General features: G+C 45.1%; 1 protein-coding gene across 5 annotated transcripts in view; it reads right to left on the minus strand.

Annotated features, from left to right (window-relative positions):
- Window positions 1-460: 460 nt before the first annotated feature.
- Window positions 461-18722, minus strand: part of wu:fj29h11 (uncharacterized) — a 67471-nt gene continuing 49209 nt past the window's right edge. For 4 of the 5 annotated variants that reach the window (XM_045710175.2, XM_045710173.2, XM_045710174.2 and 1 more), the window contains 22 exons: window positions 18551-18663; window positions 18290-18440; window positions 17671-17919; window positions 17333-17530; window positions 16415-16596; window positions 14428-14614; window positions 13658-13800; window positions 11943-12142; window positions 9494-9759; window positions 9167-9404; window positions 8850-9030; window positions 6452-6578; window positions 6245-6325; window positions 5970-6158; window positions 5322-5587; window positions 5054-5202; window positions 4768-4964; window positions 4552-4674; window positions 4287-4484; window positions 3963-4128; window positions 1992-2148; window positions 461-1811 (listed from right to left, as the gene is read on the minus strand). In XM_045710175.2, the coding sequence (XP_045566131.2) occupies window positions 1335-1811; window positions 1992-2148; window positions 3963-4128; window positions 4287-4484; window positions 4552-4674; window positions 4768-4964; window positions 5054-5202; window positions 5322-5587; window positions 5970-6158; window positions 6245-6325; window positions 6452-6578; window positions 8850-9030; window positions 9167-9404; window positions 9494-9759; window positions 11943-12142; window positions 13658-13800; window positions 14428-14614; window positions 16415-16596; window positions 17333-17530; window positions 17671-17919; window positions 18290-18440; window positions 18551-18663 (4238 nt within the window). In that variant the 3' untranslated portion in view covers window positions 461-1334. The remainder of the gene's footprint in view (window positions 1812-1991; window positions 2149-3962; window positions 4129-4286; window positions 4485-4551; window positions 4675-4767; window positions 4965-5053; window positions 5203-5321; window positions 5588-5969; window positions 6159-6244; window positions 6326-6451; window positions 6579-8849; window positions 9031-9166; window positions 9405-9493; window positions 9760-11942; window positions 12143-13657; window positions 13801-14427; window positions 14615-16414; window positions 16597-17332; window positions 17531-17670; window positions 17920-18289; window positions 18441-18550; window positions 18664-18722) is intronic. The other variant, XM_082970485.1, reaches the window with a different exon arrangement.

Genomic DNA, 18722 nt, shown 5'->3' on the forward strand with positions numbered 1-18722 from the left:
TTACATTCCACAGAGAAATGCACACGTGATACACAAGACAGGGAAGATACGAGCCTATAAAAATACTGCAATGACTAAGTGTGTGTGTGTGTGCATGTATGTGCATGTATTTGTCCTGTCAATGGTCTGTTCATTATTATACAGTAATTACAGAGGAACGGTGTGAGTCGTGTGTGGAGGCTGTCTGGTCTGGCAGCCTGCTCTGCTCTGTTTCTGCCTGGTTTATCTTCACACACACTCATCATAATCACTTAATCCTCTGGTACAGAGGCCTCTAAACTATTCTGTTCCTACAGGGTCTGGATGTCACAAACAAACAAAGTCTGCTGAAAAGAGCAATGAGGAGTGTGTGTGTGTGCATTTGCGTCACAACGCAGTGCTAGCATTTTGTGAGGAGCAGCACCCAGACTCAGAGCCTATGATTACTTTCCAAAGATCAGAGAAACGAAATGGTACAAAATAAATTACATTTAGACTATTTTTTTGCTACCATATTACTGGGAAAGATGTTTTATTTTTCAACGGAATGATAAAACAAATCTAACATCAACAGTTGTTCAGTATTTTCTGGTTTTTTGGTTGAGAACTGAGACAAAAATAAAAGATTCTGTTTGAATCAAACACCTCATCTCGGATTCAAAACTGTATAACTTAACTCACAGTCCAGTATGACATTACAATATAACTGACTGAATACCAGGGAATGTCCTGACTGTCAACTTGCTTGGGACGGAGAACAGGGCATAAACCTAATATTTCGCAAGAGTATGTTCACTTACATCAGACCAGTCATGATTCAACACATCTTCAAACTATAAAAGGTTCTTAAATGGAAATCTGTGCATTTAAAAGGTTGTTTAAAAAGGCAGCACAAATCCATGTAAAACATTAGTTACCAGTAAAAGTCTTCTCTGCAGTCCTTCTGACTATAGTGCAATAGCTATAACATAGAAACCCGACCCCTCTCTTACACAAGAGGTAGATAAAAACAACTTGCATGATAAAATAAAGGAAAGCAACTTTTTTCAACAAACATCAACACAAATGTTACCATAGATAAGACGCACTCAGGAAATACATGACAGTTGTTTCAGCTGGTATTCGTCTTGTCATTCACTAGGGAACTGTGTTAATAAAGTAAGTCGATTTTATGCTATTAAATTGAACAAATTAAAAAAAAAAGTGGCATCTACATTATGGTATCAAATGGTATGGTCCACAGACCTGAATCCAAATGTTACTGGAGGGACAGTAAAAGACACATTCAGGAAGAAAGACATACTTGGCTGGGTCCAAAATGGCACCCTATTCCTTATATAGTGCACTTCTTTTGGCTAGACAAAGAGGAAGAGCTGCAGGTCTTTAGCATGGAGGTGTTGGGCCAGGTTCTGTATACGACACAGACGGACCTTTTCGGAGTCGCCGGCGTTGTACACCCTGAACACGTGATACCTCTCCCTCTCCTTCAGAGCAAAGTCCAGCTCGTTGGCTGAGAGGTGGATGAACGCTCTGTCCTTCTTCACCGTTGACTTCACCTCCACAAACACCTCTCTCACTACCATCCCTCGCTTCTTCTTCTCTTGTTTCTCCTCTTTTTCCTCCCCCTCTCCTGACTCCCCCTCCTGGGTGAGGTTGAAAATGAGTTTGAAGTCATAGGGCTGGCCGCTCTCTCCGCACTGGTTGTACCAGGTGACCAGGCTGGGCCCCCCGGGGGCCTGGCTGTCTCTCCAGTGACAGAGGAAGGAGAAGACCAGCTTCTCGCCCCACTCCCCGATGGCCACTGTGTCCCCCTGATCATCAGAAAACAGTACCTACAGAACACATAGAAATACACCTTTTAAAAAGGTGCACTCAGCAATATGACTTCCTGCTTATAGAAATCAACAAAAACATCTGCAAAAAGGAGCACTTTTTGTTGATGATTTCGAAAAAGCAGGATGAGCCTCTTACTGTGCTTATAAATCATCATGTGTGTCTGATCAGTCACTCACCGTGGAAGGTCTCTGGCATTCAAGCTGCAGGTCCTCCAGGAGGGCCTGAGGATGCTGAGGTTTAGCCCAAACAGGTGAGTCCAGGGCCAGGGGAGGACGCTGACTAGCCCCCTGGAACACACTGGAGACCACCCCCTCTGGAATGGTGGTACTGAAGCTGGGAGAGGGGGAAGGAGGTCAGTACAGGTCCATAGTCACTTCACCCCCACCTACATGTACAAATTACCTCGACTAACCTGTACTCTCGCACACTGACTCGGTACCCCCAGTACATAGCCTCGTTATTGTTATTCTTATTGTGTTACTTTTTATTATTACTTATTTTAGTCTACTTGGTAAATATTTTTCTTAACTCTTCTTGAACTGCACAGTTGGTTAAGGGCTTGTAAGCATTTCACGGTAAAGTCTACACTTGTATTTGGCGAAAGTGACAAATAAAGTTTGATTTGATTAAAGCCGGGACCAGAGACTGAAAAACAGCTTCTATTTGAAGGCCATCAGACTGTTATAGTCACCACTAGACGGCCTCCGCCCAGTACCCTGCCCTGAACTTAAATTACTGTTCCTAGCCGGCTACAACCCGGTTACTTAACCCTGCTGCCTATGTACATAAACATGGAACACTGGTCACTTTAGTAATGTTTACATACCATTTACCCACTTGATGTGTACACTATATATACAAAAGTATGTGGACACCCCTTCAAATTAGTGGATCCGGCTATTTCAGCCACATTTGTTGATGACAGGTGTATAAAATCGAGCGCACCGCCATGCAATCTCCATAGACAAACATTGGCAGTAGAATGGCCTTACTGAAGAGCTCAGTGACTTTCATCGTGGCACCGTCATAGGATGCCAACTTTCTAACAAGTCAGTTCGTCAAATTTCTGCCCTGCTAGAGCTGCCCCGGTAAACTGTAAGTGGAAACGTCTAGGAGCAACAACGGCTCAGCCGTGAAGTGGTAGGCCACACAAGCTCACAGAACGGGAACGCCGAGTGCTGAAGCACGTAAAAATCGTCTGTCCTAGATTCCAACACTCACTACCAAGTTCCAAACTGCCTCTGGAAGCAACGTCAGCACAAGAACTGTTCGTCGGGAGCTTCATGAAATGGGTTTCCATGACCGAGCAGCCGCAGATAAACTTAAGCTCACCATGCGCAATGCCAACATCGTCTGGAGTGGTGTAAAGCTCGCCGCCATTGGACTCTGGAGCAGTGGAAATGCGTTCTCTGGAGTGATGAATCACACTTCACCAACTGGCAGTCCGACGGACTAATCTGGGTTTGGCGGATGCCCGGAGAACGCTACCTGCCCCAACGCATAGTGCCAACTGTAAAATTTGGTGGAGGAGGAATAATGGTTGGGGCTGTTTTTCATGGTTTGGGCTGGGCCCCTTAGTTCCAGTGAAGAGAAATCTTAACACTACAGCATCCAATGACATTCTAGACGATTCTGTGCTTCCAACTTTGTATCAACAGTTTGGGGAAGGCCCTTTCCTGTTTCAGCAAGACAATGCATCCGTGCACAAAGCGAGGTCCATACAGAAATGGTTTGTCAAGATCAGTGTGGAAGAACTTGACTGGCCTGCACAGAGCCCTGACCTCAACCCCGTCGAACACCTTTGAGATAAATTGGAACACCAACAGCGAGCCAGGCCTAATGGCCCAACATCAGTACCCGACCTCACTAATGCTCTTGTGGCTGAATGGAAGCAAGTCCCCGTAGCAATGTTCCAACATCTAGTGGAAAGCCTTCCCAGCAGAGTGGAGGCTGTTATAGCAGCAAAAGGGGGGACCAACTACATATGAAAGCCCATGATTTTGGAATGACATGTTCGACGAGCAGGTGTCCACATTCGTTTGGTCATGTAGTGTTGCAAGTAACATTTAAAAGACGCCATATAATGGACTACCGCAAAAAACGAAATGTTCAGAGTGTACAAGCTGCAGCCAGGGGATGGGTCTTACGGTTGCTGCGTGTGTCCACTGGTATTGTCTGGTCTGTGCTGGTCTGGGCCTCCTGCAGTGTGCTGGCTGGCTCTGTGAGTGTTGGGCCTCTCTCCTCCAGACTCTCTATCTGCCACAGCTCTGTCTGCGTTCTGCTCTGCTCCCACTGCTACATCCTGACTGGGCTCTGTATGTAGCAAAACAACCAGGAGAGGAGAGAATTACAATACTGTTCCATACTGCTTACAAGCATATGATCAAATAAATGTATCAATCGACAAATCAACCAATCATATACCATCATAAACAGCTAAATAAACCCCACAATCAGGACAAAGAGAGTACCTATGGTACGCAGGTGGCTGGGATGGTGCTCCGCTGTGCCATCCCGGGGGCTCTGACTCTGGACACCCTCTCTCCCTGCATCCATCTCCCTCTCTGGGTCTCTCTCTCTGGGGCCATGGCTGGGGCTGTCTGTGGGTTCAGCCGGAGGGGGCCACATCTTCAACACCGCCTCCACTGGTCCTGCTGTCTGCTGGCGCTCTGAAAGGATACGATCATACAGGATTATGGGTACACACTATATTCACACAGAGACAACTGTCAGTACCTGTGCGACTGGCTGCTGTGTTGGAGAGGGAGGCGCGGGGAGGCCAACACGTTAGGGTCTGCTCTCCATCCTCCTGCCCAGGACGGGACTCATCTTCTGGGGTTGAGACGACCGGTGATGCCACTGGAATTGGAGGAGAGGAGTTTTAACAAGGAATGTCAGCAGTTTACTTCCATAACTTCAGTCATTATATTCCGATGAGTGTAGACACACTACCTGGTATTGGCTGTACAGGTAGTACAGGTTGAGGGACCTCCCATGCCTCCTCCTCACTGGGCAGTTCTCCTGGGCACTCCTTCTGAAGGAACCTCTTTAGAGCCGCATTGTCCGGCAGTGATGTCACCAGACCACTCAGGAAGTGCACCAGCTCCTTCCTGTGACTGCTCTCGAAGCTGAAGAGCTTCACCAGCTCTCTGAAGAAACACACAGTCAGGAGTTATTTACCAACACACACACCTACCTGCGCGCACACACACACAAACATACACATACGCGCGCACACCTGCAGATGTCGAGCCTGGCTGAGAGGTGGTCTTTCTGGATGTAGAGTTCCTTGTTGTCCTTCAGTAGGCATATGACATCCTCCATCTCTACCAAGGGATCCTCCTCATCACTCACAGACAGCAGGTACCGCGTGTACAGCATACCTACCTGCACACAAACACAGCTTCTGAGGTGTGGTTCTCAGCTAAAGTGAGGTTCTAATGTAAGGTTCTAAGGCTCTAATATGAGTGTCTCAGATAAGGTACTAAGGTGAGGTTGTACTATACCTGTCCGTAGGTGAGCTGTCTGATGGTCTGTCTGATGTTGTTCTTCTTTAGTTCCCAGTAGAGTTCTTGCAGGTCCTCGTGGTGGTAGAGGAACCTCTGGATATAGGGAACCACAGACCGCACCAGGCGCTGCATGGAGGGGCAGGGTCTGTAGTTCTCTGTCTGTGCCTCAGTACTGACACACTGGGACAGGAAGCGTACGCCACAGATAACCAGGAACTGAATCCTATCCTCCTCACTGAACCACCCCGCACTGACAGACCAACCTGGGGAGAGAGAGTGTCAGATATACAGATCACCAGGAACAGGATCCTATCCTCCTCACTGACAGACCAACCTGGGGAGAGAGAGTGTCAGATATACAGATCACCAGGAACAGGATCCTATCCTCCTCACTGACAGACCAACCTGGGGAGAGAGAGTGTCAGATATACAGATCACCAGGAACAGGATCCTATCCTCCTCACTGACAGACCAACCTGGGGAGAGAGAGTGTCAGATATACAGATCACCAGGAACAGGATCCTATCCTCCTCACTGACAGACCAACCTGGGGAGAGAGAGTGTCAGATATACAGATCACCAGCTTCTCCATATACTTTCCCTATTAAGTCACACTGTTGACTTTTGCAGCGTTCTGTCCAGTACCTTGGGATGGTCCAGTCTTGGTCCTGGGTGCTGGCCTCTTCTCTGAGGGGGGCAGGTTGAGCAGACACACCTGTTTGTGGACCTTAAAGATCTTCTCCAGCTCTTTGCTGTCTGGTATCATGGGTCTGTGGGCTAGAGTCACCCAGCTGTTGTCCTTAGTGGGGAACACCCTCTTATCCAGCAACATCCCTGAATATCGGAGGACAATAAGAATGTACATGTTACTAAAACCAGTCCAATAAGGAACTGATGTGTGTGTGTGTGTTGTTCCTCACCCTTCAGTGTAGAACAGTAACTGGGGTTGAGGATTCGGTTGTGTTCCTGTTCTCCCTGTTCAGGGGTTTTACACTTATCAGCTGAAGAGAGACAGACACAGAGAGATCGTTATTTCGACAGGAAATAAGACACAGCAGAGAGTTATTCAGACTGGGTTCAGGTAGAAGGGCATTATAGAACTTCCATGACTCAGGAGAGAGACTCACCCAGCCGGGCGTAGAGTTTGGACACATCTCGGAGTACATCTACAGTAGCCAGAGGACAGGAGTTACACACCAGCTCCAGTAGTACCACATACTGCAGTATGGATGGGGTGGGCTCCACGTTTAACAACTACAGTAAGAAAACACAACACAGTGTTGTTTAAGAAAATACAGCATCAAATGGGTGTGTCATCTAAACCCTCCAACCGATGAACAATATACCTCTGTTTTGAACACTTTTGGTGATATGGTATACATTGAGTATACCAAACATTAGGAACTCCTAATATTGATTTGACACCTCTGCTTTCCCCCCCTCAGAACAGCCTCAATTTGTCAGGGCATGGACTCTACAAGGTGTCGAAAGATACCACAGGAATGTTGGCTCATGTTGACTCCAATGCTGCCCACTGTTGTGTCAAGTTGGCTGGATGTCCTTTCAGTGGTGGACCATTCTCAATACACACGGGAACCTGTTGAGCGTGGAAAAACTCAGCAGCGTTGCAGTTCTAGACACAAACCGGTACGCCTGGCACCTACTACCATACCCCGTTCAAAAGCACTTAAATCTTTCGTCTTGCCCATTCACCCTTTGAATGGCACACATAAACAATCCATCTCTCATCTCTCATCAGGCTTAAAAATCCTGAAGTGGATTCACCTGGTCAGTCTGTCATGGAAAAAGCAGGTGTTCTTAAAAACCTCTTCAGCGTCTCATCCCGTCAGCGGGATCAAAATCCAGCGAAAAATCATATCGCCATTAGCATAACAAAATGTAATAATTTGAAATAATACACCTCTCCTGAATCGACCCACGTCGTCCGATTTCAAAAAGGTTTAACAGGAAAAGCAAATCATTAGATTATGTTAGAGGAGTCCATCGTAAAAGCAGCAACATTGCCATTTTCCGACCAAACACATGCATCACAAATAACCAAAAAACAGCTAAATGCAGCACTAACCTTTTACAAACTTCATCAGATGACACACCTAGGACATCATGTTACACAATGCATGCATTCATTTGTTCAATAAAGTTCATATTTATATATGAAAACAGCATTTTACATCGGCGTCTGACGTTGACTATTTTCCCGTCAAAAGCATCCGATGAAACAGTGCTACAATTTACTGAATTACTATTCGAAACATGTTTAAAATGTAATATTGTCATTCTAAGATTTATAGATGAATATCTCTTGAAAGCACCTGTCATACCAGATTTAAAAATAACTTTACTGGGTAATCACACTTAGCGATAAAAGGGGATGCGATACTCAGAAAATGAGCTAGTAAATACAGCTCGGCGCCATCTTGGAACAATCGCATATCACATCTAATGTTGTATAATATTGTCAATAATCCCTTACCTTTAGTTGTCTTCATCAGAAAGCACTTCCAGGAATCCCAGGTCCACAACAGATGTATTTTCGGTCGAAAAAGTCCATCCTTTATGTTCCATTAGCTTGCTGTTGTTAGTGCGTCCGAAGGGCGTATCCAACTAATCTGCTTTGCGCGCCACAGTGGTTTCGAAATAATACTTTTTTTTCACATTTAGGTTCGTTCAAACATGTCAAACGTTGTATAACATAAATCTTTAGAGCCTGTTTCAACAAGAGAGCCAATAAGATTCGAGGGGGACGATTTCAATGCGTTTCAAAACGTTTCCAAAGGTGGGGGTAGACAGGGCCGCCGGCGTCATAATGGTGATGGCCCTCCCGCTGTGACCAATTTCCAACGCGTCTCATTCACTGAGTTTCGACAGTAGAAGGCTCAAAACACTTTGTAAAGACTGGCGATATCTTGTGGAAGCAATAGGAAGTGCTCAATAAACGATATCTCACGGTGTGAATTATAGGCGACGACGTGAAGTTGAGTCCACAATTCAGAATTCCACTTCCTGGTTCAATCGGTCTCGGGGTTTTGACTGCCATATGAGTTCTGTTATACTCACAAACACCATTCAAACAGTTTTAGAAACTTTAGGGTGTTTTCTATCCACAGGTATTCATTATATGCATATCCTAGCTTCTGAGTCTGATTAGTAGGCCGTTGAAAATGGGCACGAATTTTTTCCAAAATGCGCTGTGGCGCCCCCTATCCTAGGGTAACGTCAAGAGGTTAATGTTTTGTATAGTCAGCGTATTTCTAGCTGTCTAGTCGTTATGAATCATCCAGAGTCTTGATATTACATACAGTCTATAAATAGACAACATGTACAATACATTTCCATGTCAGCTGAGAACTCTGGACAGTGAATTTATCAGATGATACAAAATCTGTAATCTGAAAATGAAAAAGGCACATATACGGTTCTTTGGTTGAAGTGCCGTATATATATCAAAAGGTATGACATACCAATAATCCCTGGGTTAAACCAGGAGTTTGAGTGGTTCCATACCCGTTTGAAGAGGTCCGCCATGTCGTCCAGTTTGCTGTAGAAGGGGGCCAGGACTCTGGGTTCCTGTACCGTACTGTCAGCCCCGCGGGTCAGCCCCCGGTAGCGGACAAACATCTCGGTGGGGTCGCTCCAACACACCTCCTTCAGGTGGTAGAACCTACCGGAACACCAGTCTCCGTTCCTGGAGGGACACGGCCAACACACACATGGGTTAGGGGTCAGGGCTGTGGTATACCTGTTGTATTCGCTGAACATGGCTGGTGTGTTACATGGGAGGGGTTAGAGGTGAGAGGTCACGGGTTGGGGAGGTGACCTACCTGTTGTACTCTATGAAGACGGCCGGTGTGTGTTGGAACAGCTCCTTGAGGCTGGTCTGAGAACAGTTCTTGTGCAGGAAGGAGTACACACTGTGGACGTGCTGCACAGTCGAGCTAAACTCTGACCCCTCCTCTTCCTGCTTCTCCTGCCCCTCTGGACCACTAGCTGAGCATGGTTTTACACACCACTTCTTCAGGTAGCCAATCAGCTCCTCCACATTGACGCTGTTCTTCATTCCTACAGGAAAAAAGAGGAGCCGGATTAAGGACGCCTCTGTGATTTGTAGTTTTTGTTGTTGTAGTCCTTACACTTAGACACTTTCTTACCTAGAGTCCTGGTGAACTCACTGGGGGTCATGTCAATATAGCTGACGTGAGTCCCCAGTAGATTGTGCACCTCAGGTGAGTACAGGTAGACTGAGTTAGGACACAGATACTCCGCCTTTCTCCCTCCCTCTGCACCTGGCTGCAGACAATAGGCCGGCACCCAGGGAAGGCAGGACAGGAAATGGAAAAAGGAGGACTTGGTGCTCTTGATTAGCCGGCCCTCGCTGTCAATCACCTGGGCTGTGAGATACTGAGAGTACCGGTCACTGATAAAAGTAGTAGGAGATAGAGAGAAAGAACTAAATGAGTATGCCATAATCAGAATCGGAATGAATGTTCAGTAGCTGTTTAGAGGGAAACTGGATAATATGAATTAACAAATGTTTGAAAGAGATGAGTGCAATGTGATAATGCTCAGTATCACATCCCTATATGACTCAGTAGACATGGATGGTATGAGAAGACCATCACTACTAGCTAAAGTAGCTTCTACTCCACAGGCCAATGGGCAACATTGTTATATTAGAGTATTAAACCATGACAACCATGATAATTCAGTTCTGTCCAGTCCTTTAAATGTGCATGCAATTCTCTTCATTAAATAGAACACTTCCACTTCCTACCCTGCTAACCTGGATTTTAAATTATTATAAGGAAGCACACAGACAAGAGTGCGGGGATAGGAGTGAGGATACAAGTGAGTAATCTTCAGATTGAGAACAAGACCAGATAGATCTCCCAAAACGTAACTCCCCCACACACAGCAGGGATTGGGCTGGATTAGGGCGTCTCGGTGGCAGACTGCAGGGATTATAATCTGGGAGTGTGGAGGCCTGTAAACCCAGCTCCTCAAAAGAGGGCTCAATAATCCAGTGAGTTGTCGGGGGAGTGTGGGTTATCATATTGTATAAGAGTGTGTGAACATGTTTGTCATACTTTAGGTGAGTGCAGAGGTTTGTGTGTGTGTATGTATTAGAGGTCGACCGATTATGATTTTTCAATGCCGATACCGATTATTGGAGGACCAAAAAAAGCAGACACCAATTAAAATCGGCCGATTTTCATATATATATTAATGACAATTACAACAATACTGAATGAACAATGAACACTTATTTTAACTTAATATAATATATAAATAAAATCTATTTAGTCTGAAATAATAAATGAACCATGTTCAATTTGGTTTAAATAATGCAAGAACACAGTGTTGGAGAAGAAAGTGCTCAGAACATGGGAACATATGAAATCTGGTGGTTCCTTTTAACATGAGTCTTCAATATTCCCAGTTAAGAAGTTTTAGCTTGTAGTTATTATAGGACTATTTCTCTCTATACCGTTTGTATTTCATATACCTTTGACTATTGGACGTTCTTATAGGCACTTTAGTATTGCCAGTCTAATCTCGGGAGTTGATAGGCTTGAAGTCATAAACAGCGCTGTGCTTCAAGTATTGCGAAGAGCTGCTGGCAAACGCAGGAAAGTGCTGTTTGAATAAATGCTTACGAGCCTGCTGCTGCCTACCACCGCTCAGTCAGACTGCTCTATCAAATCATAGACTTAATTATAATATAATAACACACAGAAATACGAGCCTTAGGTCATTCATACGGTCAAATCCGGAGACAATAATTTCAAAAACAAAACATTTATTCTTTCAGTGAAATACGGAACGCATCCATAAGTCTAAATATTGCTGTTACATTGCACAGCCTTCAATGTTATGTCATAATTATGTAAAATTCTAACAAATTAATTACGGTCTTTGTTAGGAAGAAATGGTCTTCACACAGTTCACAACGAGCCAGGCGGCCCAAACTGCTGCATATACCCTGACTCTGCTTGCACAGAACGCAAGAGAAGTGACACAATTTCCCTAGTTAATATTGCCTGCTAACATGAATTTCTTTTAACTAAATATGCAGGTTTAAAAAAATATATACTTGTGTATTGATTTTAAGAAAGGCATTGATGTTTATGGTTAGGTACATTGGTGCGACGGCGGTGCTTTTTTCGCGAATGCGCTTGTTAAATCAGCACCCGTTTGGCGAAGTTGAAGTAGGCTATGATTCGATGATAAATGAACAGGAACCGCATTGATTATTTGCAACGCAGGACAAGCTAGTTAACCTAGTAAAATCATCAACCATGTGTAGTTAACTAGTGATTATGTTAAGATTGGTTGTTTTTTATAAGATAAGTTTAATGCTAGCTAGCAACTTACCTTGGCTCCTTGCAGCCACCAGGTCCTTTTGATGCGACACTCGCGTAACAGGTGGTCAGCCTGCCACGCACTCTCCTCGTGGAGCGCAATGTAATCGGCATCCAAAAAGGTCGATTACCGATTGTTATGAAAACTTGAAATCAACCCTAATTAATCAGCCATTAATCGGTCGACCTCTAGTATGTATATATGGTGTGTAGACAGTGGAGGAGAGGAGTTGGTTACCCAGTGTCCCAGTTGGTCTCCAGTAGCTCCAGCAGGGCTTGTCTCTGCTCCATGAGGACAGGGGCAGGCAGCTGCGCCGTGACCAGAGACAGGAGCTCCTCGCTGGGGTAGTCATCCAGCACACACCCCTCCTCTGGTCCTCCGGCCCTGCCTGCTCTACACGGCCACAACTCACTTTCCACCGCCCAGGGACTGGAGGCCTGGGAGAGAGGGGAGGATGAAGGGAGGGGGGGTAGAGTGAGGGGGAATGGCAAGGAGAGAGAAGAACAATGACAGGGGATAGAGGGAAAGAAGAAAGAGTCAATCTCAGATGTGTGGACCTGTGAGTGACTCGGGCCAAAACATCGCATTAGTAGAAATCAAGACTCTTCTCAGGGCAGAATTTACACAGCAGGTTAGGAGAATTAACGTTGCCGGTTTGGAGAATTAGATTAAGGTTAGGGAAAGGGTTAGCTAAAATGCTAAAACTGTCCCCAACGCGAACATATCTAGCTACAACCAGGTCTGCCATGAGAACAGTCTGGGTTTTCACTAACGCGATGCTGCCCAAAACCGAGGAGGTGGAATCAAATCGTATTGGTCGCATACACATATTTTGCAGACGTTATCGCAGGTGCAGTGAAATGCTTTTGTTTCTAGCTCCAACAGAGCTGTAATGCCTAACAATACACATAAATCCCCCCCCCCCAAAAAATAAGAAATTAAGAATACTGTAAAAATTAACCCCCCCCAAAAATAAAAGAAATACTGCAAAGTTCTCTAGGAGCTAGAGTCAGGTAGGCCATGTTTGTCGGTGCCATCTTGGTAGATGGTTGTGTTTGGGAGGCCGGGTTGTACTTAAGACAACATAATTCAATTGATTTCAGACATCACATAAGAGTGATGAAGCCTTCAAATAACTCAGTCGAATACCATCAACAATCCCTTTCCTCACCATGGTCTAAAACAGACCTTATTAATCCATCGCCTACGTGACATACCCCGGTCTTAAAGAGTTGTTCACATCAGTCACCTCTGAGATATGTCCACCCATTAAGTATGGGAAGATTAGTCATGCCTGGGAAACAGTCCTATGTTATGTTAATCTCTAAGGCAGGGACGGGCTGGGACAAACGCGTGACACCAAAATCAGCCCCCTGAGGACTGGAGTTGCCCATCCCTGCTCTAGGACATTCATAAGATGACTTTAGCCTGAGTCAATAGTCATTGCTGTTGATCATGATGGCATCCTATCCATACTTTTGGCCAGAGCACTACGTGTGGAATCTGTTTATCTTCCATAGACTAATCTAGCCTTAGCCAGTCAGTGTGTGCGTTTGTGAATGTGTTTCTCATACTTTGGGTGTGTGCAGACAGCGGAGGACAGGAGTTGGTTACCCAGTGGATAGATCATCAACAGTGTAATGTTTATGGTCCATCCTGTTGCCTAGTCATTTTATCCCTACCTATATGTACACATCTCTCGCTCTCTCTCCTAAGTAAGCACTTCACTGTTAGTCTACACCTGTGGCTTACGAAGCATGTGACAAATACAATTTGATTTGAAACAGGAACTCTGATGCACAAGTAAATACCACACAGAGTCTATGGTGGATTCTAACCGTCTCAAAGTCCCCAGGCAAACCGTCAATACTGTGTCTGATAAAACAGATCAATACATTTTAACTTCTACATCCTCTGTTTATAACGGGCCTATTCCAGTCCTCCCTCCTCACCAGCTCTTTAGAGGTTAGAGTGCGTCTCTCTTTCCTCAGTATGAGTCTCTCTCTGACTCCCAGCCTGATGAACAGATCTCTCCATCCCTCCACGTCTCCATCTGTCTCCACATAACAACCACTCAGCAACACCCAGTCCACACCTGGAGAAAGGGAGAGAGAGAGAGAGAGAGAGAGAGAGAGATAATGAGTGATGTGTAGCTTTAGCTTATGGACTAATGTGATTGTAAATTCAGCCAAGCGAGGGAGCAGAAACAGAGGAAGAGTACAGAGGAAGAGGCTCGTGGTTAGGAACAGGGATGAGGGATGAGAAAGAAGTGGTTAGTCTCTCTCTTCTCTTTCCTTTAGAGGGAGGTCAAGCGTGCAGATCCACTCTGTTACATAACTAATGACACACACTGCTCTCCTCTCCACAAGCATTTCATGCCTTCTTTCCCCCTCACAAATGAGGCTGCTATACACACACGCACAAACTCGCTCACAAAGGGGGTTGCTAAACACACACTCCAGTGCACTGTCCAAAATTTCACCAGACGACGTGGACCAAGCCATGTTTGTTCTGGGGACAGTCACAAAGGGCAAGGTTTACTTCTGGGAACAATATCCCATTGTAGTTAGTCATGAAATATTTGGGCCAGTTCAACAGTTCTCTACAAACAAGTCTCTACAAACACTTTCCTTAACTGCTAGCTGACTGGTATTTACTTATAAATGGTAACATTTTGAGAATTCTATAGTGATGACCTAATAATTACAGTGTGTGTGTGTACCTGGTAGTTTGTTGGGCAGGTCCATATTGCCGTAGTGTGTAGAGAAGTGTACTTTGTGGTTAGCAGGGCAGAGCAGTCCCCTTGTGGTCAGTACCGGTACTACCGTGTCTGGGTGAGTGTACTCCTGAGGGGAGGAGTGCTGCTTGATGAACACTAGGTAGCTCACCACTGCCTCCACCGGCTTGGACTGGAGAAGAGAGAGAGCGCGAGAGAGACAGAGAGGGGGAGAGAGAGGTCATGAGCAGATGAGCTCCTGCATTTTTCAGCATGTTTTAAATAAAAGATAGATTTAGAGTTAGATAAACTTGGATTTTTTGGCAGGGACACATGCAGGATGCTACCCTCTACAACATAACCTTCACTCCATATCAAAACTCCAAACCTACAACCTGATTTTGGACAGAATTACCTTCATACCACAAGGATTTTTATTCCCAAGCTAAACAGCAAATGCTCTGGCATAAAAACAGAAACCTGAAAACACCATCTAACCTGGAACTGAGTGAGAAATGTCTAGTCTGAAGCTATCTTTTATTTTCAAAAGGCAAGAAAATACATGACAATGATATATTTGACTTTATAAGGACTGAATGCTAAGTGAAGGCATGTGAGCTCACATTTTTCAACATGTTTTTTTAACAATAAGATCGTTTTGGAGTTTGATAAACTTGGATTTTTCAGCAGGGATATATACAGGGTGTTACCCTTCACAGCATAAACTTCGCTCCAGATCAACATTTTCTGTTTACCCTACCGTGGGACAGACTCTGACTCTCTATTGGTCACAAAGACTTTTGGCCCCCCCATCCTATTCTAACCACCTCTCGCCGGCTTTGCCAGGTGTGATTACGACCTCTGAGGGTTTAGAGCTTGAGGTAGTCACCTCATACAAGTACTTGGGAGTATGGCTAGACGGTACACTGTCCTTCTCTCAGCACATATGAAAGCTGTAGGCTAAAGTTAAATCTAGACTTGGTTTCCTCTATCGTAATCGCTCCTCTTTCGCCCCAGCTGCCGCACTAACCCTGATTCAGATGACCATCCTACCCATGCTAGATTATGGAGACTTAATTTATAGATCGGCAGGTAAGGGTGCTCTCGAGTGGCTAGATGTTCTTTACCATTCGGCCATCAGATTTCCCACCAATGCTCCTTATAGGACACATCACTGCACTCTATACTCCTCTGTAAACTGGTCATCTCTGTATACCCGTCGCAAGACCCACTGGTTGTTGCTTATTTATAAAACCCTCTTAGGCCTCACTCCCCCCTATCTGAGATATCTACTGCAGCCCTCATCCTCCACATACAACACCTGTTCTGCCAGTCACATTCTGTTAAAGGTCCCCAAAGCACAGGGTCGCTCGTCTTTTCAGTTCGCTGCAACTAGGGACTGGAATGAGCTGCAACTAACACTCAAACCGGACAGTTTTCATTCAAAGACTTAAATCATGGACACTCTTACTGACAGTTGTGGCTGCTTTGCATTATGTATTGTTGTCTCTACCTTCTTGCCCTTTGTGCTGCTGTCTGTGTTCCAACAATGTTTGTACCCTGTTTTGTGCTGCTACCATGTTGTGCTGCTACCATGTTGTGTTGCTACCATGTTGTGTTTCTACCATGCTGTGTTGTCATGCGATGCTGCCATGCTATGTTGTCGTCTTAGGTCTCTTTATATGTAGTGTTGTGTTGTCTCTCTTGTTGTGATGTGTGTTTTGTCCTATTTTTTTAAAATTTATTTACATATTTAATCCCCGTCCCCGCAGGAGGCCTTTTGCCTTTTGGTAGGCCGTCATTGTGAATAACAATTTGTTCTTAACTGACTTGCCTAGTTAAATAAAGGTTACATTAAAAAACAATTAAAGAGGAAGGAATAGTGGATGAGAAGATGCTCTTTGTGCACTTAAGAACAAATATAGAAATCCATTATCAATTTATATAGAACAATGGATGCAGGTGTGTGTGTGTGTGTGTGTGTGTGTGTTACCTTCCATGTGTTGTTCTTCAGGGCAGGGTATATGTGTTTCTCAAGCAGTTGCTGTGGCTCTAGCTCGTGGACGCCCAGCCTCCTGAGCAGCTCTCGGATCTGCTGGCTCTCCAGTGGTTCCACACAGGAAAGCAGAGACGGGTGGACCACGCACACATCCCTGTACAGTGCTCCATATGCACCTAGAGGAGGGAGAGAGTGGAACTATATTAAACATAGGTTAAAATTGGCGATGCAGAAGAAATGGCTTAATTAAGAAGCAGTAGCACTCTTCCCGAGTAGAGGCACCAAACACGTTTAGAGGAAGGAGACGTACATCACAGCATGGAAATCTATTATTTATAGACACGCTTAAAGTACCGCAATCTTTTTCCCTTGGCAAAAATGAAAACACGAAGAAGTTAAACCCGTTTCAAGTTTTGTTTCCTTGCCAAGATACTAAGGAGTATCGCGATACTGGTATCGTCCTGGCCCTGCTCTAAAGCTGCTTTTGGGTTATTTTTGTTGATGTGCTGACGCACACCAGTGCTGTTGCAATGACACCTCTGCACCGCGCCTCTCTGTGTGTGCGTAAGGACATGTGGGGAAGAGAAAACACCACTCTTGACGTCAAGCTCTCGTGCCCTTACAGGGGGGGTGAGTAGTCTTTGATGGAACAATCTGTTTTAGCTTCTATTTTCAAACCTACTACCACAAATATCTCTTACAGTTACAACCCTGAATATACCACCAGCTGGTTATGTAGACTTTGAAAAAATATTCAAGAATTGTCTGTTTCCCAAGTGAACTACACTGAACAAAAATATAAAGCACAACATGTAAAGTGTTGGTCCCATGTTTAATTAGGTGAAATAAAAGATCCCAGAAATGTTTCCATACGCATAAAAAGCATATTTTTCTAAAACGTTGCCATGTTACCTGTGTTGCTGTGATTCTTGGTCTCAGTCATGGGGAAGAAGACTCCCTCTCCGCTGAGTGCCACCATGCGCCCGTCAGCCAGTGGGATTATGGGTAGATCTCTGAGGGTGGTCAGGATAGAGTCTGTCTCTCCGTAGCCCTGCTCCAACGCACGGAAGTTACACACCAACAACCTGGCCAGACGACGCAGGCCTGAGTCTGACACACAGCGACAGAGAGGGGGTTTGCGTCCATCACAAAGAAATATAAACAAGGCGCACACACACACACACACACACACACACACACACACACACACACACACACACACACACACACACACACACACCTCCCCTCACCTGAGTTGACACCATCTTCCTGCAACAGCTCCTTGGCCATGGCGGTTGTTACTGTGGTGACGTCACTCCCCCTCAGGTGTCGTACTCCCAGGTGAGTGAGCAGGGATAGGGGCGGGGCTGGCAGCAGGCCCGGATGCAGATAGGACAGAGACAGGTGTCTGTTAAGCTCCTCTCCACCAATCACGTCGCGAATGACCGGGTCCTGACACACAGCGACCTGGGAGGGTAGCTTGTAGACCACAGAACCATCTGGAGAGGAGAGAAGATGGAGACAGGAGACAGTTGATTTTATTTATTCTTATTTTACCAGGTGAGTTGACTGAAAATACATTCTCATTTACAGCAACAACCTGAGAAAAGTTACAAAAACATAGTAAAAATACATACTTGATACAGGCACATATCAGGGTTACATGAGCAGGAAGATTAAGATTTACTCAAATCTAATTTTATTTGTCACATGCGCCGAATACAACAGGTGTAGACCTTAACCAACAATGCCGTTTTAAGATAAGAGTTAAGAAAATATTTACTAAATAAACAAAATATAAAGTTGACTTACGGATAGAGATAGAAGTATGGAGAACGAGAGAGAAAGAGGGGTACAGAGGTAGGGTACCTGTGTTGAGTGTGGGTAGGAAGGCCTTTCCCTTGAGCAACTGTATAATCTGCCCGGCGACAGGCTTGAAGAAGTCGAGCACCTCGTCAGGCAGAGGGACAAACTGCAGGAAATTACATAGGCCCTTCAGCCCACTGAACTCTGGGTGATGCTGGAGAGAGGTGAGAAGATGAGACGGGTCAGAAACACAACTTAGGACCACAACGTGCAGAGCAGGAGTAAATTATTTTGATCATCCTCTCCCTCCCTCCTTTCTCTTACACTGAAGACGTCCATGGCGCGTAAGAACAGTTGGGGGATCTCAGAACGGAGCCACTGGTTCCATGAGCTATCTCTGTCCACATCCTCACGAGAAGAAGGAATGTCAAAGTCACCTGGAGTGAAAGAGGAAAAAATTAAGTTTGAAAGGTATTTGGAAAGCTTGGTATGAGTT

This window comes from Salmo salar, chromosome 28 (assembly GCF_965601325.2).
Source record: "Salmo salar chromosome 28, fSalSal1, whole genome shotgun sequence".
Taxonomy (NCBI): Eukaryota; Metazoa; Chordata; class Actinopteri; order Salmoniformes; family Salmonidae; genus Salmo; species Salmo salar.